A 23,529-nucleotide genomic window follows, 5' to 3' on the forward strand; every position below is an offset into this window, starting at 1 on the left:
CCCTTCCACTGTCCCAGGGTGCTCCAAGCCCCATCCAACCTGGCCTTGGGCACTTCCAGGGATCCAGGGGCAGCCTCAGCTTCTCTGGGCCAGGGCCTTACCCTCACAGAGAGGAATTTCTTCCCAATATCCCATCTAACCCTGCCCTCTGGCAGTGGGAAGCCATTCCCTGTGTCCTGTCACTCCAGGCCTTTGTCCAAAGCATTCCAGGATCACCTGTGTCCTCTCAGCCCAGCTCACATCGCTCTCCCTGAGCTGCTCTTGGCCCTTGTGGAGCAAACACCTTCCCATTTCAGGTGAAGGAAAATCAGTGACAGCTCAAACCAGCCGGATAACGCCGGAGCAAAGGTGGAGTTTGTCTTCCCAGCTCCCTGCCGGGACTTCCCGACAGGAAACTCGCTGGGACAGGCTGCTGCCAGCCCTGCAGCTCCATCCCTTCGAGATGTCCCAGGCAGGAATGGCATCCTGGGTCCTGCCCTGCTGAGGTCGGGTCAGGGCTCCATCTGAGCCAGGGGGATGTTCTGGAGCAGAGACATGGGATTTCCCTGGGGGGATGAGCTGACAGATAACCCCGGGTGAATCCACCCCGCTCCCGGCTCCTGCGGGATCAGGACCGGGCTGGCCGGGCTGCAGGAGCACGGGTGGGGCAGCTGGAGAGGATGGAGGTGAGGATCCCCCACAGGACACTGACCCAGCATGGGCTGATCCCACCCATCCATCCCCAACCCTCCAGGAATTCTCCACAGCACCGCGGCTGATCACCTCAAGTAATGCCTGCCATGGAAAATCATCAGACACCTTCGTGTCCTTCTTCCCCTAGAACCTGTGAAAATCAGCTCTGCCTTCTTCCTAAAGGGTGTTTTTTGGTTTTTTTGTTTTGTTTTGGTTTTTTTTTTTTTGTGGCCATGGAATGAAATCCATGGATTTTCCAAGCTCCAGGGAGCCAGCTCTGCTGTGCTGTAGCAGCCCTGGAGTCCGTGGGCTGCCTGGGGTTGTGCTGGGTGATGGTGGAGGAGGTTTTTTCTGCTTTTTTAATATCTTCATCAGCAAGTCTGGCACTAAATGGAGTGATGATATTCTCTGAGGTGAATTTGGGTACTTAAATATCCTGGCCTGAATAGGGAGCCAAAAATAGACACCTTCAGCAGTTCCATGTGTCTGCTGCTCTTCCCTCTGAAGGACGAGGTTGGATCCCTCAGATCCTGCTGGGAATGCAGCTCGTGTTGTTCCCTCCCTCCCTCCCGGGGGCCCAGCCCTGCTTTCCATGCCCCAAGGATGGGTTCTGAGGGATTTGTGCTGTCCTGTGCTCCCAGCCCCAGTGGGGCTGCACTGGAGGCCACTGGCAGCTCGGCAGCTGGGTGGGAGCTGCAGCTTTGGGAGTTTTTGCTTCCAAAAGTGGAGGTGGCTCCTGGGTTTGTAAATATCCACGAGTGTCTCAGAACTTGGGGGTTGAGCTCCCCCATATTTGCCTCCCAGGGGACTCCTCAGTTGATGGAAAAAGCCCTCAGGGATCCCCTCTGCACCCCAGGGGTGGAAGTTGAGAGGGAACAGGGTGGGATTGGGGTGGCCTTTGCCCAGCTCTGCTGGAGGTTGTGTGGCTTGGAGGACTGGCCTGGAAAACATCCCAGCCTGGAGCTGGTGGCTGCTCCACATGTGCTGCTCAGGTGTGCCTGGACCAGGGCTGGCTGCTGGGGGGCTCCCAGTGCCCTCGGGGGGGCTCAGGTCTGAGGGATGTCCTGGATGGGCTCTCCAGGGCCACCAGCCTGTCCAGGTGCTGCCAGCCCAAGGGGAGAGGCCCGGGGCTCCTGCTGTTCACTGGCTCTGGGTGTCCCCAGGATTGGGGAATGCTCCAGGCTGTGGTGCCAGCCTGGCTGTGCCACTGCTCCCCCCAGCTGTCTGTCCTGTGACCCCCCAGATCTGTGTCCTGCACGGATCCAGGGCTTTTATCCCCCCGAATCTCCAGTGGCACAGATGGGAGGAAACACTACAAACCTGTCAAGAATTGGAGTTAAATCCTCAATTTTCTTCAAACAGGCTGCTCTGTGCTTGGGTGTTTGATTTTTTCATATTCTTTTGTTTCCCTTTGGAGCATTTCACAGATCTCCTGCTCCCAGCCCGACACTGCTGCTGGGGAGAAGCTGCTGTCAGCTTGAATCCGTCTCATTTTCAGAGGGAGATCATTCCCAGCTGCCACAGAGCTGCTGGTGGAAAGCAGCCTGGCAGCCTCTCGTGGATGCTCAGATCCCTGGCTCAGCCCCGCTCCCCGTGGAGCAGCCCCGGGAGGTGTTTGTCCCCTGCTCTGGGGACAAGGGGCAGTGCCAGGGCAGCCAGCACGGAGCGACTTCCATGGAGGAACGGCAAAAACTCGGAATTCTTCATTCGGCCTCGGAGTTAATCGTTATTAATCACTTGCAGCGCCTGGCTGAAGGTTGGGAGCAGCCACGAGAGGGCAGGAGCTGCTGCTGCAGTTTGGTAGGAAAGGCGGTAAATACCAATTCCTAAGGATTGCCCGAACGATTCTCCTTTTTCTGGAGGGTTTGATCCCCAAGCTGCCGTTCAGACCCTGTCCTTGGCTGTTTCCCTCCCTGGGGAACAGCAGGAAAGCTCCCGTGGAGTGAATCCAAAGCCTCTCCAGGCCAGGAGAGCTGCAGAGACCCCAAACATCTGCCTGGTTTGGGATGGCTTTGGAGCCCCTCCTCTTCCAGAACTCGTTCTCCAGGAAGATTATTTTATTTTTTCTTTTTTCCCTGCCCATCTGGAATTCAGAGGATAATGACCAATTTCACTGTCTGGGAGAGACTTCAGGGGAAGGAAGCAGAGCTCCAGCTGAGAGCCTCGTGCTGCTGATCTGGGTTGGGAATTTCAGTGCAGGTTTGAAGAGAAGGGAGAATGATTAACCAGGGAAGGAGCAGGGTGTTCCAGCTGGGTGAGCCCCTGCTGCTGGGTTTTACTGGGATTTGGCTGTTCTTAAAGCACTGCTGCTCCCATCCATGAACCATGAGGGATCCTAAATCCCTTCCTTGTCACTGCTCCCTGCTCACGGTGTCGTGTCCATCTTTATTCACAGCCTGTCCCAGGTGCAAACACTGCCACACCTGAGGAGCAAAGATTTCACGCAGGAAATGATGCAGGCAGCAGCAAGGGAGAGGTTTCTGAGGGTATACAGGACATTGGGCTTGGGAAACTCCAAACATCAGCCCCTGGGTGATGCCCTGAGGGAAACACTCACAGGAAAGTGGCCCAGCCCTTGAGGAAGGTAAGTGAAGCTCTCAGATGTGCTCAAACCATTGAGGAACCCAAATCCACCCCAAAATCCAGCTAAACCCTGAGAAAATAGGCAAAAAGTCCTAACAGTGCAGGCAGGAGTGTGGGATCTGCTTAGAGAGCAGCTCAAACACCTCAAGGTTCTTTAATCCTGTCTTATGGAGTTCAGGATTTTGGCTTTTCATTGTTTTTAACTTCCCCTCAGCTGTCAGGGGGAAGCTGGCTCAGGTCTGGCTGGTCCCACTGGGGTGAAACACCCAAGAGCTCCTTAGGAACAGGAGGAATTCAGGGCTCTGGAGCAGCAGGATGAGGAGCTGGCTGTGAATAAAGCCCAGGTTTGGGCTGTGCCAGGCTCCTGTGCAGCTTTGCTGCAGTTGGAATGTGGGCAGGAACTGTGCTCCAGGGAAAACTGGGTCTTGGGCAGCAGCAGGAGGTTCAGTGTTTGCCTCCCAAGCCTTTCAAACACTGATATTTATCCTGCTTCCCAAACTGCTGAAAAGGAAACAAAATTCCTCGAGTCTCCTCTGAGCCAACAGGAAATGCTTCTGAATTTGGATTCCAACGTGCCTCAGTTCAGAGATTACAAATGACCAAAACAACTCCACTGCAAGTGTGGAGTCAACAAAAACAAGGCAGGAGATGAAAAATTATCCCTAAAAACACTTGGAAAAGTATTTCCATGTCATATAAAAGGTGCTGCTGCCCCCAGCAATGTCTTGTGGCTACTTTATGTTCTCAGAAATTAAATTTATTCCATCCCACTGTGGAACAGAGCAATGTCTGCCCAGGTGTTCTGTTGAGCTGTGTCCTGGAGGATTTGTGGTTCATCCCTGGGTGTTTTTCCTGGGATTTCTACACTTGGAGGTCTTGGTAGTTCCCCTTTGGGGAGATGGTGTTGTTCTCCTGGGATTTGCAGTCAAACACAAGAGGTTACATGCCCAAAATTAAATAGGAAAATGACTCAGCAATTAGTCACTGCATTGAAACACCTTTTTTTCTCTTCTACCTTTAAGTCTAGCAGAGCTTGGATGATTTAGGGCTTAAAAACATCCTGGTACAAACAAAGAAACCCCTTTATCAGCAGAAAAACAAATGAATCCATTGATACAGCAGAGTTTATTTATTCAGCCTAAAAAAGCTTAGAGTGGGATGCATTTCACAGGACCATTTTTGGAAGGTGCAATAATTTAAATTCCTCATTTGCCAAAAAAAAAAAAAAACCACTAAAGAGAAACTGGGTTTGCAAAGTTTTAACTGCAGGGAAACTGCTACAGCTGGAAACTTTGTGTCATTAATTCTATAAAAAGGTGTACAAAAGGCTGCTATAAAAATATTTTGTTACAGGCCTAACTCTGAGACAGCCTGACCCCTAAAAATACTGAATAAAATACAATAATCATCCATAAAACACTGAATGTTACCAATAACATCAACTCCCACAACACTTCAGCATTGGGCGTTATCCCAGATCCTCCCAGGCTGGTGTTTTTTGGAGTGACTGAGTTGGAGCAGCTCCTCCTTTCCCTCAGAAGGGCTCTGGGAGAGGCCCTGCAGCCCCTGGGGTAGGGGGCTCAGAGATTGTGCAGCCCCTGGGGTTTGGGGGCTCAGAGGCCCTGCAGCCCCTGGGGTCTGGGGGCTCAGAGGTTGTGCAGCCCCTGCCTGGGGTTGGGGGGCTCAGAGGTTGTGCAGCCCCTGGGGTTTGGGGGCTCAGAAACCCTGCAGCCCCTGGGGTCTGGGGGCTCAGAGGTTGTGCAGCCCCAGGGGTTGGGGGGCTCAGAAGCCCTGCAGCCCCTGTGCAGCCCCTGGGGTAGAGGGGCTCAGAAGCCCTGCAGCCCCAGGGGTTGGGGGGCTCAGAGCCCCTGTGTAGCCCCTGGGGTTGGGGAGCTCAGAAGCCCTGCAGCCCCTGGGGTTGGGGGGCTCAGAGGCCCTGCAGCGCCTGTGTCTGGGGGCTCAGAGGCCCTGCAGCCCCTGGGGTCTGGGGGCTCAGAAGCCCTGCAGCCCCTGTGCAGCCCCTGTGCAGCCCCTGGGGTCTGGGGGCTCAGAGGCCCTGCAGCCCCTGGGTCTGGGGGCTCAGAGGCCCTGCAGCCCCTGGGGTCTGGGGGCTCAGAAGCCCTGCAGCCCCTGTGCAGCCCCAGGGGTTGGGGAGCTCAGAAGCCCTGCAGCCCCTGGGGTTGGGGGGCTCAGAGGCCCTGCAGCCCCTGGGGTCTGGGGCCTCAGAGGCCCTGCAGCCCCTGTGCAGCCCCTGGGTCTGGGGGCTCAGAGGCCCTGCAGCCCCTGGGGTTGGGGGGCTCAGAGATTGTGCAGCCCCTGCCTGGGGTTGGGGGGCTCAGAGGTTGTGCAGCCCCTGGGGTTTGGGGGCTCAGAAACCCTGCAGCCCCTGGGGTCTGGGGGCTCAGAGGTTGTGCAGCCCCAGGGGTTGGGGGGCTCAGAGCCCCTGTGCAGCCCCTGGGGTTGGGGGGCTCAGAGGCCCTGCAGCCCCTGGGGTTGGGGGGCTCAGAGCCCCTGCGCAGCCCCTGGGGTCTGGGGGCTCAGAGGCCCTGCAGCCCCTGGGGTCTGGGGGCTCAGAGGCCCTGCAGCCCCTGGGGTCTGGGGGCTCACAAGCCCTGCAGCCCCTGTGCAGCCCCTGGGTCTGGGGGCTCAGAGGCCCTGCAGCCCCTGGGGTTGGGGGGCTCAGAGGTTGTGCAGCCCCTGGGGTTGGGGGGCTCAGAGGCCCTGCAGCCCCTGGGGCCCAGGCCCCTGGCCCACGTCGTAGCCCAGCTTGTGCAGGTCTTTGGTCATGACGTTGAAGGAAATGGTGACAAAGCCCTGGGAGCGCACCCTGGTCACTGCACGGAGGGGAGGGGGAGGGATTAATTACAGATTAATTACAGATTAATTAAAGGGATTCAGGGGGAGCTCTGTGTCAGCAGGCAGGGCTGCCAGGACTCACCTTCCCGTCCCTCTCCCTGTGCCACCACTTTGGGGTCGGTGAATTCCGGGCGCCTCCCTGTGAACCAGCTGGGAGAAAAATCCAAATTAAGGAATGCCAAACACAAACTGATGAATACAAACCACAAAATACTGAATACAAATTCATGAACACAAGATTCAAATTCATGAACACAAGATTCAAATTAATGAATACAAAACAATGAATACAGAAACAAAATAATGAATACAGAAAACAAATTATTGAATAAAAAGACAAAATTATGAATTCAAAATACAAAATTATGAATACAAAATACAAATTAATGAATACAGAATACAAATTATTGCATTCAAAATACTAATCATTGAATACAAAATTATTGCATTCAAAATACTAATTATTGACTACAAAATAATTAATTTAAAATACAAATTGAATACAAAACACAAAATTACAAATGCAAAATACAAATCCTTGAATGCAAAATAGAAAATGATGAATACAAAATAATGAAGTGGGTGGCTGAGATTGATCCAGGCCATGAGATCAATGTCAGTGAGACTGCCAGGAGAGTTTTGAGGCCTGATTCTCTTTATTGATCTAATTCAATCAAAGGTAAGTTTTGCCTTAAGGAAAAAAATGCAACTGGTTTCATACAGATTTTGTTAAATCCAGGTTTTTTTCTGGGCTAGAATAATCTTTCTGTGGAAAAGACATTGTTGAAAAATTCTTCTTGATCACCCAGAGAACCATAGAGGCTTGGAAACCTTGAAATTCTTAAAAAAATTGGATTGGGAATTGTTTTTTCATGGGTTTGCTCTTCTGTTCCAAAACAGCCCCAGGAAGATTCAGGCAGTAATTTAGTGCAGTTAGCAGGTAATTAATATTATTATATTATATTATATTATATTATATTATATTATATTATATTATATTATATTATATTATATTATATTATATTATATTATATTATATTATATTATATTATATTATATTATATTATATATGAAAGCTTTTCAAAAGACCCAGACACCTGAAAATGTGATTTTTACCCAGAGAACACAAAGCTGGTTCTGGCACAGAGCAGTGACACCTCTGCACCACTGAGTGGCTGCAAATGCCTTTGTGGCTGAGGACAGGAGAGAAATCAATTCCTTAATGAATGGAAGTCATTAATTATTACCTTGTGAGCTGCTGCAGCCTCGAGGTGGACTCTGGCACAAACATTGCAATGGTTCTTTTGTGTCTGAAACAAAGAGGAGAGCCCAGAACCTCAGGAATGAGTAAAAAGCAGGATTTTTATGTTTATGAAGGCAGAGAATTCCTGGCACATCAGGAACTTTCCCTTCACACAGAAAGGGTTTGTTTGCATAGGAACAACAGATTTTCCTCCATTCCATCCTCCAATAACTGAGAATTTATTGTGGGAGGAACTGAGCTTCGTTTCTGGGCTTTTGACAGGCCAGTTTGAACTTTACAGGATTACCAAAATTTATTTAATGATGAAAGAATTCTGCTAGAGAATCTCTGTGAACTGACAGGGCACGGTGAGGAGAATTTTGGGAGCTTTTTTGTTTCACAAACAGCAGAATAACTGGACCAGGACGTGTTTGAGCCCTGCAGGTCAAGGCTGGCACTCACCTGCCTGGCACGAAGGGCACGTGCACAGCTCCATAACCCCTGACCACATCGTGGCCAAAGAAGTCAGGCCCGTAGACACTGAGCACAATCTGTGGCCCTGCAAGGAAATGGGGGTGAGGGGGGGCTTTGGCAGCGGGGCCAGACCCCCCCCGGCACTCACAGCCAAAAGGGTTGGTGCTCTTGAAGGTGATGTCGATGGGGAAGTTCCAGACCAGCGTGGTGGGCGAGACGCTGCTCTTGGAGGTGATCTGCGAGATTCCCTCCTCCAGGCCCTGCAGGGAGCAGCGGGTGAGTCTGGGGCCGGGCTGAGCCCGGGGGTGGGGACAGGGGGACACGGGGTGGGGACAGGGGCGGTACCGCCGTGGGGACCCAGTCCTGGCCGTAGACAAAGGAGAACTTGCAGTAGAGGTCATCGAATCCTGGGAACTGCGGGGGAGAGAGAGACAGGGAGGGATTACTGGGAACTCACTGGGAATTTCTGGGAGTGAGGATCTGCCTGAGTCAGGGTGCTGAGGGCAGATGTGCCAGCGAGACTGGGACAGACGGGATGGGTTAAAAGGCTGAGGTTGGGATGGGTTTGGGGGATGAGGCTGGGATGGGTTTGGAAGGGGCTAAGACAGGCATGGGTTAAGGGGGATGAAGCCAGGCAGGGTTATGGGGCCGCTGAGGGTGTGCAGGGATGAGGACGGGTTGGGTTTGGGGCTGAGGCCGGCCAGGATCAGGGGCGCAGATTCTCATCCCGCGCGGGCGGCCGCAGCACCGAGACCGGGCCAGGGCGATCCCCCCATCCCTCCGTGCTGTCCCGGTGTGTTTCCCGCAGTGCCCCCGGCTCTCCCGCACCTCCCCGCTCTCGATCTCGCCGCTCACGGCCAGCAGGAACACGCTGGGCGCCGCCATGGCGGGCACTCCGGTTGCCGTGGCGACGGACGGGGCGGCGCAGCGGCCAAACTTCCCCGGCGCCGCGCTTCGCTTCTCTTCGCGGGGCTCCCGGTCCGCAAAATCGCCCCAAAATCACCCAAAAATCGCCCCAAAATGTGGCCACCCCACCTCCGGTACCCCCGGCACGGGTGTTCCCGGGCGGATCTTCCCTGGTCCCCTCAGCCGCTGAGCCCGCCCGGCGCTGCCCCGTTATCGTCGCACCGCCACGTGTCCAGAACTTTATTTATTATTATTATTATTTAATATCAGCCTAAAGCAACCCCAGCCGGGGATTCGGCCTGCCCAGGGGATGGGCAGGGCCCCAAAGCTGCCGGACTTCAGGGACAGAGCTCTGAGGGATGCACAGGGCGGGGGTTTGGGGTGTTGGGAGCCGGACGGGATCCCAGGACGGGCTGGGATGATCCAGCTCGGGATATTCCCGATCCTACAATTCCACGTGTGGAGGCCATGGCCACTAGATGATGCTGCCGGGCAAGGGCCAGAGCAGGAGGTGTTGGCAGGGAGAAGGAGGGAAATGGTGGATTTTGTGCTCTCTGGAGGCTCAGCCCCAGCCGTGAGGAGAGGGGCCCGCGGTGCCCTCAGCAGGGCGGGTTTGATCATGGCAGGCGGGAGAAATGCCCTCACACCGCTGGTGTGGATGGGGGCGGGAAACGGCGGGAACAGCACGGTGCTGCGTTAATTATCTCGCTCTAATTAAAAAAAGGAAAGGAGGAGTTGGATGTGTAAATAAGGATGGACGTGCTGGGGCTTTGCAAGAGCTGCACCCGCTGAGATCTGCTGAGGGTGACTTGTTTCGATGTCACGGTGTGAGGGTGACGGGATGGGGCTGGCCCAGCGACAGTTCTGGACTGGTGACATGGTGCTGGACCTGAAGAATTAATTTGTCTTGAAACTCGTTATCATCGGTGAAATTTCTTTTGGTTAATGAGCAAAATGAATTAATGAGCCAGTCAGAATAAATTGACACAGAGGCAGGGAGGGGAGGGGAGAGGGTGCCCAGAGGGACAGTTGGATTTGATAGGGACATAAGAAATAAAAGCAGGGAGAAGAGGGGAGGGTAAACAAGCTCCTTCTGCTGGCCTGGTGTTGGGACAATTCTGGACTGGTGCTGTGACAGTTCTGGACTGGTGACACGGTGCTGGCCCATCGGGACCGTGGTTGTGCCAGGGAATTTGCTGCCCACACACGAATGTCAGTGCCATGGAGGCTGCCCAGCCTGGCTGTGGTTCATCCTTCTCCTCCTTTCTGCATCTCAGGCTACCTTCCCCTCTCCCTGAGGAATTTTGGGGTGTTCATTGCTGCCAGACCCTCTGGGGAAGGGTGGGAGGAGTGGAGGAAACCCTTCCACATTTCAGTAGATGTGTTCTCTGCCAAGACCTATTTCAACTCGGTTTTCCAGGCCAAACATTTGGCCAAGAGAAGAATGGGACAGGGAAGCAAGAGGGATGGGAGGGAATGCCTGAAATGTTATCCTTTCTCCACAGCCCTTCAGAAATGCTTCAGGGAAAAGAATTCATTTGAACTGAAAATGATCAGGGGTGGGGGGGAAGTAGAGCAGTTCTGGAGCAGCTGTCTGGAGCAGCTAGTGAGGCTGTTTAATTAACACTGCACTTGGCTACCAGCTACCTTGGAGCCAATTTCAGGACATTTTTGTTGCCTGGCAGGTGATATACAGCTGCTGGAGGAGTTCTCCCAGCAATAGGAGACCTTCCCCATGGCAGAGAGACAGCAGGGGGTTATTCAGCAGCCGTGACTCATCTGTACCTGCATCTGGAAGGACTCTGTCCCCTCCCCGCCATAGCAAGACATTTTATTCTTCCCTTCTTTGCATGCCAGCCTTGTTTTAATTAGCTGTATTTTTAATCTTTGTGAGCAGAGTGAAATCCCAAGCAAGGAAGTGGTTTTATCCTGCTGGAAAACTTAATTAATGCTCCATCAGAGAGTTTGATTTCCAAGCATGATGAAGGTTTGTGGATGGTGGTGACCCCATGGGTGTTATTTAGCAATGCTGCTGTTCTCCTGGCTGTTTAAAACATTCTCCTCTTCACCAGGACTTGTCCTAATGCTGTGATTTTTCCAGGAATCCTCCCTGGGGTGTTGGAGCTGCAGTCATCGTCACCTCTTCCAGGTTGGATCCCAGCTCCTGGAGAGCCATTCCCAGTGTGCCTGCAGCACTGACCTCTGTGCTGGAGGCACGGACTGAGGGAATTATGTTTGCTTCATTCCCAACAAGAGCCAAGAGCTGGAAAAATGAAAAAATCCAAGCTGCCAGGAGCTCTGTCACTGGGAGCTCCTGAACCCAGCCCAGGCACTGTGACCTGCCCAGGCTGCCTGGCTCTGGGTCCAGGGGCTCCCAGGGAGGCTGGAGAGTTGTGGGGAGCCCTTTCCTTGGGTTTCCCCTGGAATTGCCTCAGGATGAGCCCTGGGGAGGGCAGGCAGGGGGAGATACCTGTGGGATGTATCTCCTGCCCAGCTCTGGGCTCATCCACTGCAGCTGCAGCAGGAGCAGCAGATCCCTGGAGAACAGAGTGGGAAGACAGCCTGTGCTGCAGGGAGGGAGCAGGAGCAGCTCCTTTGTCTCCACTACCTGCTCAAGCCCCGTCACAGCAGCCCCAGGGCTGATCCAGGGAAGGTGGGAGAGGCACAAACAACACCACAGTGGCACAGCACAAAAGTTTATTTTGAATCCCAAATATTTATGATCAACACCTGGTAAATGGCCAGTGAAATACATTTGATGGTGTCATTAATCTGCTATAAAGCTTTTGTATTTTTAGAGTTGTTTGCACAGCGTTGACTCATCCCTGCCTGCCAGGAGGCTGCAGGGAGCTTCCCTGCCCTTTGTCTTCCCTGCCTTTTGCTCCTGCTGCTCAAATCAAACAGGGGGTGAGTGGGATCTCACAGCAGCACACACAGGGGATGTTCCTGCTGAAATTCCTGCTGAATGCACCTACCTGGTGGTGGGAAGGCACCTGGGTGAAGCTGGGTGGGTTTTGTGTTCCGTGGCTGAATCCCAGAGTGATTCATGTTGGAAAGGACCTAAAAGCTCATCCAATTCCACCCCCTGCCATGGGCAGGGACACCTTCCACTGTCCCAGCTTGCTGTCCAGCCTGTCCTTGGACACTTCCAGGGATGATCCCCGTGTCCATGTGGCTGCCAGCCCCATGCCCGGGGCCCTGCTGGGCACGGACACTGTCACTGCCAAGGAGCTGTGAAGTGCCTGGTGTTCCCTGAAGAATTAATTTGTCTTGGAACTCGTTATCATTGGTGAGATTTCTTTTGGTTAACGAGCAAAATGAATTAATGAGCCAGTCAGACTAAATTGACACAAAGGCAGGGAGGGGAGAGGGTGAGGAAGACCTGGGGAGATGGTGCCCAGAGGGACAGTTGGATTTGCTAAGGACATAAGGAATAAAAGCAGGGAGAAGAGGGGAGGGTAAACAAGCTCCTTCTCCTGCCAGGCATGGAGGCCTCCTGCTTGTGTCCAGCGGTGGCTGCATTTTTTGGGAATAACTCAGGTGGGAGCTCTGTTTTCCATGCATCCAACAGACCTTGCAGACGTGGCCACGGGCCCTCGGCAGCTTGTGCCTCCACGTGGGGCAAAGCAGAATCAGAAGCTGCTCCAGGGGACTTCAATCAAATATTCAAATCATTAATCTGGATCTTCCCCGTGGTGTGACTTAATGAGGGTCCTTGGCATTTTCTCCCTCTCATTGTGAACAGATTTATTTTTCACTGGGTAGCCCAACATCCACAGCTGGGAAAAACAAACCCAACGCTGACCTACAAGTGAGGGACACAGGTGAAGGGTCCTGGCATGAGGAGCAGCCCAGGCTGGGTATGGGACACTCCTGGTGACATCTCTGCATCAGTGGTTGCCAGGGAATCATGGAATTATAGAATATCCTGAGTTGGAAGGGACCCACAGAATCATCGAGAGGTGCCAAAATCCAGGGGGTGCATCAGTGCCACTGCACATCCCCCATCCCAAGCAGCCCCTCGGCACCTCCCCAACCTCCAGAGAGGGGCTGACCCCGTGGAAAGAAAGGGCTAAAGCAGCCTGTGGCAGCACCATCATGCTGGGAGAGGATGGAGCACTCACCTGTGTGAGCTGGAGTTATTCCAGGAGCTCAGCAGGGTTCCAGCAGAGAGACATGAGCTGCTCAAAACCCAAAGAGCCACAGAGATTTCAGCTCCTGTGGCTCTGTCAGGGTGTGCTAAAATTCCTAATTAAGCCCCCTCGTCTGGAGGATGAAGTGGCCCCAGCCATTAAAACCCAGCCATGGTTTGAAAACTTAATAGGGGAAATTTAATGGATGAAGTCAATTGAATTATTCATCCCCAGAAAGCTTGTACAAATATCAAATGCTTATTAGCATTCATGCAACCTGTATGATCTCACAGCTCTGACAGATTAAGGTTGGGGCTAATTGCACCCAGGATGGCGTCAGATTTGGTGCTTGGTATTTTTTAAAGCTTTTTTCCCTCCCCAGCATGACAAAGAGAATTTCAGATCGATGCAATCTGAGATTTACCCTTGAAGCAGAGCCCCTGTGATGGTTTCCTTCCTCAGCATGGTGGTTTTTAATCCCTGCTTGTTTCCTGCTCTTCCAAGGGTGCTGGGGTGGCTCTGGGCCAGCCCAGATGGACACAGCCCCCATCCCTGCAGGCTGTGGGTTTGCTGGAATGGAGAGTGCTGGGGCAGAGTCTGGCTGATTAATGGACAAGACTGAATGGCCATTAAAAATGCAAAATAGAAATCGATCCAATTAAATAATCATGACTTGCATTTAGCCCGTGCTTTTCACTTCCGACCTTAAGCGAGGCTTGCAGACAGTCCGGGGGGAAATCGCTTAATGCTGCAGAGATTTAATCAACAAAATTAACACTGCTGATGTTAAATAGTTTCTCTGGTCATGGCCAGGTTTGGAGATGCAGCTGGGGGGGTTTTGCACCTGCAAGTCCAGGTGAGTGTCTCCAAAAGAGGCATCGGGGAGCAATCCATGGTCACTCTTTGCTCTTGGGAAATTCAGTCTGAGCTTGATTCTCCCCACGCTGCCAGGATGTTCCTGCAGGCTCAGGGGGTTCTTTTGGGTCCTGATGAGCTTTGAGGGGTTTGGGATGGGTGGCAGGTTGAGAAAGCCAGAACCAGAGGCAAATATCCCAACTTATTCCCAACACTGCAATGGCCTCAAGCCCTTCCAGGCTGTTCCAGCTCTCTCCATCACCACCATCAGCCACCAACCCCATGGCGAGAGGATTTTCCCCCTGAAGGGAATTCAGGCACAGGGCAAAAGGGAATTCAGGCCTTTTCCAGCAAAGCTAAATAATCCCAGGAGTAAATGACACCCTGAGTATCCCCTGATGCTGAGGGACACCCCGGGGCATCCCCCACCCCTCCAGGCAGGACTCAGCCTGGAGCAGAGGGATTCACCTCCCCTCCTTAAACTGCAGCAAAAGCAGTTTGCCATCCTCCTCAAAGCACTGTTAATCATGGATTTTGTGGCTCTTTTCTGGAATTCCTCGCTATCCCACCGAGACAGAATCATTATTTACAATAATTCTAAATGACTCTTAATTACAGCGGCGCAGGTGCTCCTCGGAAGCAGCCGGATCAACATCTGGAGGTGAGGTGAGGGATTCTCTGAGCTCAGGGGGAGGTGGGAGAAGCCTCCAGCTCCAGCAGGGATGGTTCACACCTGGGGGGCTGCAGCTCGGAGAGGTTGAGGAAGGAGTTTTCAGGGAATGCCGAGCTCTGGGAGAGGGAGGGGCAGCTGGGCTCCCCCCGCTGCGGCACAAAGGGAGGCCACGCTTCCAGTTTATACAGTTTAATAGATGTGAAACAAGATACATTTCCTTTGGAGTAATGGATGCATCGATAACAGAAGATAAATGTGAAGGCATAAATATGAGGCGGCACGGAAGGAACCAAACGGAAACGACTGGATGGGTTTGTTCCCCCCTGGGTGTCCACGGGCTCCTTCCTGCTCCTATTTCCCCTGGCAAAGCTGGGCCATGGACACAGGGCCTGCAGGAGGGGTGGGGAAGGAGGGGGAAAAAAAAAAAAAGCTGCAAAAAAACCCCCCCAAAGTGGTGTTAAAAGGTGACCTGGATTCCTCCAGAGGCTTCTGGAAGGGCCTTGGGAAGGGAATGTGTCCGGGGATGGGGAGGGAGGGACAGGGAGTGCAAACTGCCCCGAAGGGTCGGAGTTGTTCTGCCACGAGGAGGACAAATCATCACCTTAAATGCTCACAAAGAACATCACCTACGACAGCTCTTTACACCTTTACACACTGTATCAATAATTTACTTAGAACTGCAGTAAACAAAATACATTTCTTAAATAATTTACTATTTATTTGTTCAGGTTTTTTTTTTTAATCTCTCTGTAAATGTAGTTATTTTTCCTTTTTTTCATTAGTTTTTTCTCTTTGTAACACAAGAAACCGTCTTTGTGCATGTTAGTTCAGATTATTGCAACATTTAACCTGAATTTCAGTTAAAAAAAAAAGGGAGGGGAAAAGCAACAGGACAGTTGGACAGACAAGAAGAATGAATAACTAATTATTGCACTGGCTACAATTCAGTAGTGATTTGGTTTTTTGTCTGTAATTAGGACAACCTCTAAAGTACAAAAGAAAATGAGAGAGATGTCAGAAGCATCAGCTGTGAGAAGAAGCTGGTGGGGTGATGGTGGAGGGCAGGGAAGCGAGGAAAGAGGAGAAACATTTGGAAAATGAATGGCTGGAATAATTAATTCCACAGAAAACCCAAGGAAACACCACCCATGTAATGCAAAAAACAGCATCTCTGTTTCTCTATAAAAATATGTGCATTATGAAGAGAGAGTTTTTGTGGGTCTATTTTTTTTCCAGGTTTTTTTCTTTGTTTGTTTGTTTGTTTCCTCATTTTGTAGCTCACAAATACAGAATTTTTATTTATAGAACTGCTGATATACAGACAATGTCCAGCTCCCAGGCACTCCAGCGTAACGGGACAGCTCAAAAAGGTGCCTCAGGAAAAGTTGAGCATCTTTAAAATAAAAAAAAAAAAAAAACCAAAAACAAACTCAACAAAACAACAAAACCCCAAGAGAATCCCCCCAGATCCCAACCACCACCAGCTCAGACCCGAATCAATGTGATCGAGGCCACAGAGCAGGGTGGGAGGAACGAAGCCACCCCTGCATCAACTCCACCTTCCCCTTAGAAAAGAAACCCCAAAACCTCTTGCCAAATCCCCCCCAAACCCCCTCCCCAGTTTCGTCCAGCCGCTCATTTGGTTTCTTTTTCATTTTTCCACATGTGTGTGTGTGTGTGTGTGTGTGTGTGTGTGGTTTTTTTGCAAACTTCCACAGCTCTTCCCAACGAGCGACCGCAGCGAGGGGACGGCCCCGGTGACGGCCACCCCTGACCCCTGGGTCCCCTCGCTTTGGAACGCCCACATTGGTGACAAGCCCTTGAGACCCCCCCTGTCCCCCATCCCAGCAGCTATACTGGGTCATCCGTGCCTTCTTCTGTGGCAGCAGTCACGGGGCCCAAGTCCTGCTTGCGCAGGGGGCTCTTGGCAGTGCCCAGCAGCTCTTTGCCCCCCTCTTTGCCGTTGCCCCGCTGAGTTTTTAAGTGATCCTGTTTTCTCGGCTCAGCGTCCGGCCGCGAGTCCACGGAGGCCGGCGTGGACTGCCCGCTGTCCAGCAGCTCCGAGAGGCTGCTCAAGGAGCCGCCGTCCAGCTGCTCGAAGGAGAAGTTGGGGATGCTGAGGTGCTCCCCTCGGCTCTCCGGGAGCTCCAGGGATTCTCGGTAGGCCGGGAACTCGCAGGACGGGGTTCTCCTCCGCAGCAGGGTGTTCTCGGAGGGTTTGGCGCGCGGGGCCGCCGCTCCATCGTCCTCCATGGGAGGATCTATAGAAATGCAGGGCGGGCTCATCTTCTTCTTCCTCCGGGCTCCGTGGATGTAGTCGGCCTCCGGCTGGACGTGGCCGGGGGGCCGCTGCTTGTCCTCGGCGGGCTCCTGGCAGCCGCGGTCGAGGGCGCCGCCGGAGGGGCAGATCTCGATGGAATGCCGCCGCTGCTCGTCGGCCCAGCTGGGCTTGCTGAGGAAGCCCTTGGTGTCGGTGCTGTAGAACTTCTTCAAGTCCTTCTCCCTGCGGGAGAGGCTGCTTGTGCTGCAGTTCTTGAGGGGCACGGGGGACGGGGCCGGGGAGGTGAAGGGCGAGGTGGAGCGGCTGCCGGGGTCCGAGTGCTCCTCCGCCCAGTCTTTGGCCGAGCTGTTGATGTGCCGAACCTCCTCGTCAGCCAGGTCTGAGGGCTCGCCCGGGCAGCCCTCGGGGCCAGGGGGGCTGCTGGGGCTGGGTGGCCGGCTGGGAAGGCCGTGCTGGCCACACGTGTGCTTCCGTGCCAGGGGGCCCAGGGGCCGGTGTGGGGAGGATGGGGGCGAGCGTGGAGGGGTGGCTGGGAGGGGGGAATGGAGAGGGCTGGGGGTGAGGGTGCTCTGGGGCTGCTTTGCTGATGGTTGGGGCTCTCCAGGCTCTGCTTGCTGGCTGTCTTTGTGCTCTGGAGTCTGTCCGTCTACCGAGTCCGTCCGAACGGCCTCCTGGAAGGGGAGGGGAGAGAAGTAGGGTGAGAGGCTGGGGATGTGCTGGGCAGCAGCACCTCCAGAGATGGATGCAGAATTATAGAACCACGTTGTGTTGGAAGGGGTCTTAAAGCTCATCTCCTTCCACACCCTGCCACGGGCACCTTCCACCAGTCCAGGTTGCTCCAAGCCCCATCCGAGCTGGCCTGGGACACTCACAGGGATGGGGAGCCCATGGCACGAGACAAAGGGTTGGTGGGTCTAACACAGCCCACCTCACCCCTGCCCCATCGTGCCAGTCCTGTCAGACCCTCCTGAACAAAAGGATTAACTTTAGCTGGCAGGAACCTTCATGTTCAGGGCTGGCATCTGCTGGGCCTTGGTCTTGTTCCAGCCCCAAATCCTGAGCCTCCCCATGATGGTGGAGGACTCTTCCAAATGGAGATTGGGAACTTTCTCCCCACTTTTTAGCTCTTATTTCCTGGAATAGCACAGCCATGAAGATGGAAGCAGGGAAAAAAGGGCCTTCCCACATTTGCTGGGACAGGAACATACTCAAATTTATGGCAGGTTTCGTTCTGAAACAGGAATTCCACTTTAGCTCCAAGCAAAGAAACACAAGAGAGGGCTGGGAAAGAAGGGAAGGAACCAGGTGACAAGACAGCAGTTACCTCTGGTGGTCCCTCACCTGTCTGCAGAGCAGCTTGCTGAGAGCAGGAGCCCGGGGGGTGCTGTGGGGGCCCAGCCCCTTCCAGCGGTGCCGCCCGTCCTGGCCGGGGCAGCGCGCGGCCTCCGCGGGCACCCTCAGCGAGGAGCTGCCCCCCACGGGCTGGGAGCGGATGGAGGTGATGGATCCTAGGGCAGGACAGAGGGAGCAGTCACTGCTGGGCATGGGGGCTCTCAGAGTTTGAGGCAGAAGACTCAAGAGGGGAGTGAACACAGGAGGGAGAAGGAAAAACCTCTTGGGCCTGGGTGAAATGCATAAATCTCGGATTAAAAACCTTGTCCCTTGTCCTGTCTGCTGCTTTGAAGCTCAGCAGGGATGGCAGGGAGCTCACAGATGTTGGGTGTCTGTGCAGGGCTCTGATCCTTGTGGATCCCTTCTAACTCAAGATATTCTAGAACATCTGCAGGCCCAGGGCAGTTCTCCCACCCAGCCCAGCCCAGCCAGCACCAGGGGCTGTCCCCGAGGCTCAGCTTGGTCCCAGCAGGAGCTGCTCCAAGTGCTCTGCCAGCCCTGAGCCGTGGACAGGCTGGAATCTCTCTCTTCCCAAAGCCTCCCAGGCTGGGTTTGAAGGCCATCCCTCCTCCCCAGCCCATCCGTGGTGCTGCTTTACTGCACTTGGGAGTTGTTTGAAAGATCTTCTCTGGTTTTTGGCTGCAGGATTTATTGTCCTCATTAGTTTGAAACCCAACGTCTGTTCCTGCAGTGCTGCCCAGCTCCGTGTTACAAACACCATTATCCATCACTCCAAGAGATCTCACCCAGGGGTCAGGGAACTTGAACCCCCAACAAAAGCCATCCAGACACATCACAGTTGCATTTCACAGACAGATTTGTTGGTGGGGACAAAGAAAAGTGAGTGTTTAATAATTTTTCTTCTGGAGCTTTTCTCCAGACCACCACAGAAGGAATTCCCACCCTGCTTCTCCCCAGGTTTTTTTTTGGGCTCTCCTAGACCCAGAGATTCAGGCTCAGCCTGTGCTGCTCATGTGTTATTCCAGGCTTTATAAAGTGCTTTTTACGATGCAGAAAAACTCTGGCATAAAGTCTGTCACAAACATGGTCATAAAATCCAGACCCAATGCTCTACTCCCTGTCCTCAGCTGGAATTTCCTCCTGTTGGACACTTTCCATCAAGCTCTCATTTAGGAAACCCAAACCCCCTCCAAACTGGATGCTCAGGAGCACTGAAGATCTCTGCAGCTGGATATTTTTTCTCTTGTTTTTCTAGGAAATCAGCAAACTGCATCTAAAACCAAAATATCCTGAGATCTGCTCATCCCCCAGGATTTTCACTGTGTGGTCAGTGGAGAAAATCAGACATCCTGAAGCCCATGGAAACACTCATGGGAGTCTCCATGGGCTCCGTTTTATTTGGATCTATTTTATGGATCTGTGACTTGAAGCAGAGTTTGGGCAGCTAAGGAGCAGCACAGCTCGGGGTGCTGCTGGTTTTACCACCAGGTAAAAAGTCCTATCCATCATATCCATCATATCCATCCCTCCAGTGCTCTAGGAGAGATATTTAGGAATTTGGAAAACCTCAGAGAATCCTTGGTGGGCGCTACCCAGCCCTGCCAACGTCCCAGCAGTTTTATATGGATATAAATCCTGCTTTACAGCCACTCCAGGGATGAAAAGCAGCCCCAGGAGGCTGCCTGTGAAACTCAACCTCTGTTTTCTTTCCTTCACGAGGAATTTGCAGGTGAAATAATAATAAACACTGAGCAGGGAACATGACCTGGCTCCCAGAGAGTCTGAACAAACACAGAGTTCCTTCTCCCAAGGAAATCAGAGCAAATCAGGGTGTGCAAACCCACTGGGCAGTTCTGGCATTTCAATCCACGCTGGATCAAAGGTAACCAGGCTGGGAAAAGTTCTAGGGAGCCCCTCCAGGAGCACGTGTGCTTTTAGGGAGGCAGAGATGTGTTTCAGATCTATTTCCTTTGTATTTTTGCTTTTAACCTAATAATTAATCCCTCATGTCCCACAATACAAACTTTTCTGTCCAGTTACAGAATACTACCCAAACCCATAAAAATAAATTAAAAAAACCCCAATCTCCACCCTAAAACCTCTATTGTACTTTACATCTATCACTATATTTTAAAACCTTAAACTCTAAATTTTCCACTGCATAATATTATACACTTCCAATCAAACCACATACTTATAATCTCAATTGTATCATTTAATTTAGAAAACTTTCTCTACAACTTCAAATTAAATACAATACTCTCTTAAAAATCAAAATCTATCAACATAAAAAAATCTAAAATTCCCAACAATTTCCCTTTTAAAGCAGCTCGACAGAAGAGACAGAAAGGCATTTTCAGGGAAGTGTGCTAGGATGCAGAGGATGAATGCCCCCTCAAAGGCTCTGTGATTCCTGGATTTTGGGGTCTCTCCATGACATTCACTACAAGGCTGGGCTCAGCAAGAACCAGAGAGTGGTTTCTGATCTTTCTGCTGCCAAAGAAACTCCTGCAGCTCTGAACTCCACGTGTGCCCTGAGGCTGCAGCCTGCCTGAAACACGAGGAATTGTGCTGGAAGCAATCCCAACTCTGGCTTTTATTCCTGGGGATGTTATTGATCTGCAGGCAGGAGTCAGAGGGAAAGCACAGCTCCCCTCCCCTCAGCTAAAAACCTGTACCTGTGCTTGGGAGCTTTGCTTCTCCCCAAACACCTGAGCTGGCTGCTGGGGGGGTGGTGGAAACGTGGAATTTTGCAGGATGTGGGGAAGCCCTCAGGGAGCCCCACGGGAGCGAGCCCTGCTCGGGCCATGCTTGGGTTGGGTGCTCCCCACTGAGCCCCCTGTGGTTGTAATCATGGACTTGTAAAGATTGGAAAAGGCCCTGGATTCCACCCATCAATCCAGCACTGCCAAGGCCAGTGCTAAATCAAGTCCCAGGTTTTTGAAAACAGGTTTTTTGAGCACTCCCAGGCATGATGACCCCACCACTGCTCTGGGAGCCCTCCCTGATGCTTGAACACCCTTCCAGTGCAGAATTTTTCCCTGATATCCAATCCAAACCTCCCCTGGCAGAACCTGAGGCTGTTTCCTCTCATCCCTGGGAGCAGACCCTGCCCCATCCTGTCAGGGAGTTTTGGAGAATAGGAAGTTTCCCCCCGAGTCTCTCCAGGCTGAGCCCTCCAAGCTGCTCCCCCTTCCCTGGACACACTCCAGCCCTTCCACATCCTTCTTGTGGTGAGGAACCCAAAACTCTGCCCCAGAGCAGAGGGATCTGCGGGGGTGGTACCTCTCTGGGCTTTGCAGGGGTAGGCTTCCATCTCCACCTCGTGCAGGGGCAGGGGGGCCGTGGCCGGGGCGACGGGCCGGAACATGTAGCTGTCGTTGGGCAGGGAATGCATCCTGGACACGGAGATCTTCCTGACTGTCAGCAGGGTCTGCGAGTCCTGGGCCCTCAGCGAGCCTGCACTGCCCTGCAGAGCAACAGGAGAGAGGTGGGATCACCCCTGGGGCAGCAGCAGAGAGAGGCACAGCTTTCCCAGGCATCGTCCTGGGAGAAGGCTGTGAGAAGATAACAATGATTTCTTGTCACAGATATGTTTTATGAAACATCCTTTCGCTAGGATTTTTCTCCTGAGAAGCTGAGAGGCCTCAGAAAGGAAATGTAAACAATAATTATCTGCTGCTGTGTAATGCAGCAGGTGCATCTGTGATTAATCTCATGTGGTTGTTTTTAATTGATGGCCAATCCCATTCTGGCTGGCTCAGACTCTCTGGCCAGTCACAAGATTTTATTATCATTCCATTCCTTTCCATTCCTTGCCACCCTTCTGATGAAATCCTTTCTTCTATTCTTTTAGTATAGTGTTAATATATCATTTTCTTTTAATATAATATATATCATAAAATAACAAATCAGCCTTCTGAAACATGGAGTCAAGATTTCTCATCTTTTCCCTCGCCCTGGGACCCCTGGGAACACCCCCACACTTGGTGACCCCGAGTGAGGAACACTGCCACAATTTCTCATTCTTTTTCTGAACTTGCTGCACCCGTTGTTGTGAACATGTAGAATGTGTTATGGAGACCTGTTTACCAAAGGGAGGTTTCCTAATTAACCCATGGTGATGGGGTTTTAATTAAAGGACCAATTAGGTCAATTTGTATCGTAACTGTCTATAAGAGCAGTGGGATTCTTAATAAAGATGTGATTGATCAGCCTTCTGTGAATCATGGGGTCAATGCTAATTATTACCTGGTCAATGCTAATTATCACCTGCTAATTGTCCCCTGGATGGGGACCCCTTGCTGTGACACACCCCAGAGGGGAATTTACAGGGAATTCCTTCCCTTTTTTGCTTCCTATCCTTGTGCTGGTGTCCCCACTGGGATCTCACCCCTGCAGCCAGAGTCACACTGAGGGAGGAGCTCAGGATGTGGCTGGAATGAAGGGAGGCATCAATGACCCACCACTAAAAAAGTCAACTTTTTGTCCAAAGTCAACTCCAGGATGCACAGAGAGAAGGGAAAGGCCAGGGAAAAGGAGCCCATTTGTTAAACACACGAAAAAAGCAGCATTTCTCACATTTTCCTGATCTGATGCTCCAAGGAGATGCTTTCAGGAGGCCTGAGGGTGACATCCTTCTCCTCAAACAGAGGGGCCAAAAATTTCCTCCTGGAAACTCTCCCCAAAACACCCTCAGAGGACAGACATTTAAACACATCAACACCACTGCAAACCTTGAGGCCTCTCCCCTAAAACCTGGAGAATTTTGGGCACCACTGAGCCTGAAGAAGGAGGCAGAGGAAGGAGAAGACACTGGCAGTGGGGGTGTGGAGCCTCTTTGGGGGTAGAAAAGGGATTTCTCTTTCTTGTCACTGAAATGGGTCTGGTTGGAAGAGCCCACACAGAGCTCACCACAAACCTTAAACCTGACCCTGCTCAGCAAATCCATCCTGGGGTCACAGGGAGCTTTAGGGACACAAATGATGTCCCTGAGGTGCTGATGGAGGAGCTGAGAGGTGACTCCAGGACTTGGCCAAGTGCTTGGGGAGCAGGAGCCCCTGGGCCAGGCCCTGTGGCCTGGCTGGACACATTCCCCTCCCAGTTTCCCCTTTTATCTCAAACAGTGAATCCTTCTGGCTCTCCCTTCACATCAGCCTCACAGTGACTGATTGAAAACATTTTCCCAGCTGCCTGTCTTAAATTAAATGGATTTTGCTTTGCTCTGCCAGCAAAACCTGTCCCTGAGATCCCTCAGGTTTGGAGCTCACCAAGGATCTGGTTAAATCTGGTTCTTAACTTGTATTTCTGGCTTAGAAACGCCTTTCCTCAGCTCCCTGAAGGTGCACACCCCAAGATGAATTACTCCATGCTTTTACCCTGTGGAGCTTGGCTGGGAAGGGGGGGGCAGCAGGTATTTACAGCTCCTTGGCATCCAGCTCTGCCAGCTGTGGCTGTGCCCAGGAGCCACCCAGGGCTCTCAGCTGATGGATGAAAGCCT

General features: G+C 52.4%; 2 protein-coding genes and 1 long non-coding RNA gene across 5 annotated transcripts in view; 1 reads left to right on the forward strand and 2 right to left on the reverse strand.

The window, feature by feature from the left end:
* Window positions 1-4,361: 4,361 nt before the first annotated feature.
* Window positions 4,362-8,792, reverse strand: B9D1 (B9 domain containing 1). 3 transcript variants are annotated; one of them, XM_059861838.1, is made up of 7 exons: window positions 8,657-8,792; window positions 8,174-8,242; window positions 7,977-8,088; window positions 7,817-7,913; window positions 7,359-7,421; window positions 6,194-6,261; window positions 4,362-6,089 (listed from the first exon to the last, which is right to left on the reverse strand). In XM_059861838.1, exons 1-7 carry the CDS (start codon window positions 8,711-8,713, stop codon window positions 5,968-5,970), a joined length of 588 nt encoding a protein of 195 aa, XP_059717821.1. In that variant the 5' UTR covers window positions 8,714-8,792; the 3' UTR covers window positions 4,362-5,967. The 3 variants fall into 3 exon arrangements, with proteins under 3 accessions (XP_059717821.1, XP_059717820.1, XP_059717819.1); XM_059861837.1 differs by having other exon boundaries at window positions 4,362-5,940; window positions 5,974-6,089; window positions 7,817-8,088; XM_059861836.1 differs by having other exon boundaries at window positions 7,817-8,088.
* Window positions 8,793-10,409: 1,617 nt separating this feature from the next.
* Window positions 10,410-11,516, forward strand: LOC132335408 (uncharacterized). The gene is made up of 2 exons (XR_009488659.1): window positions 10,410-10,721; window positions 10,836-11,516. It is a non-coding gene; the product is annotated as an uncharacterized LOC132335408 (long non-coding RNA).
* Window positions 11,517-14,568: 3,052 nt separating this feature from the next.
* The window catches only part of CACNA1H (calcium voltage-gated channel subunit alpha1 H), a 120,566-nt gene continuing 111,605 nt past the window's right edge, over window positions 14,569-23,529 (reverse strand). Inside the window, exons 31-33 of the mRNA XM_059861794.1 lie at window positions 21,315-21,498; window positions 18,018-18,184; window positions 14,569-17,347 (exon numbers count right to left, since the gene is read on the reverse strand). Coding sequence (XP_059717777.1) covers window positions 16,247-17,347; window positions 18,018-18,184; window positions 21,315-21,498 — 1,452 coding nt within the window. The 3' untranslated portion in view covers window positions 14,569-16,246. The remainder of the gene's footprint in view (window positions 17,348-18,017; window positions 18,185-21,314; window positions 21,499-23,529) is intronic.

This window comes from Haemorhous mexicanus, chromosome 17, assembly GCF_027477595.1.
Source record: "Haemorhous mexicanus isolate bHaeMex1 chromosome 17, bHaeMex1.pri, whole genome shotgun sequence".
Lineage (NCBI taxonomy): Eukaryota > Metazoa > Chordata > Aves > Passeriformes > Fringillidae > Haemorhous > Haemorhous mexicanus.

Bases quoted from the DNA above. Each gene is read 5' to 3' on its own strand.
- B9D1 (XM_059861837.1), bottom strand. From the start codon at position 8,713: ATGGCGGCGCCCAGCGTGTTCCTGCTGGCCGTGAGCGGCGAGATCGAG. The intron at 8,089-8,173 runs GTACCGCCCCTG...TGCTCCCTGCAG, and splicing joins AGGACTGGGTCCCCACGGCG to GGCCTGGAGGAGGGAATCTC. The intron at 6,090-6,193 runs GTGAGTCCTGGC...CCCTCCGTGCAG, and splicing joins ACAGGGAGAGGGACGGGAAG to TGACCAGGGTGCGCTCCCAG.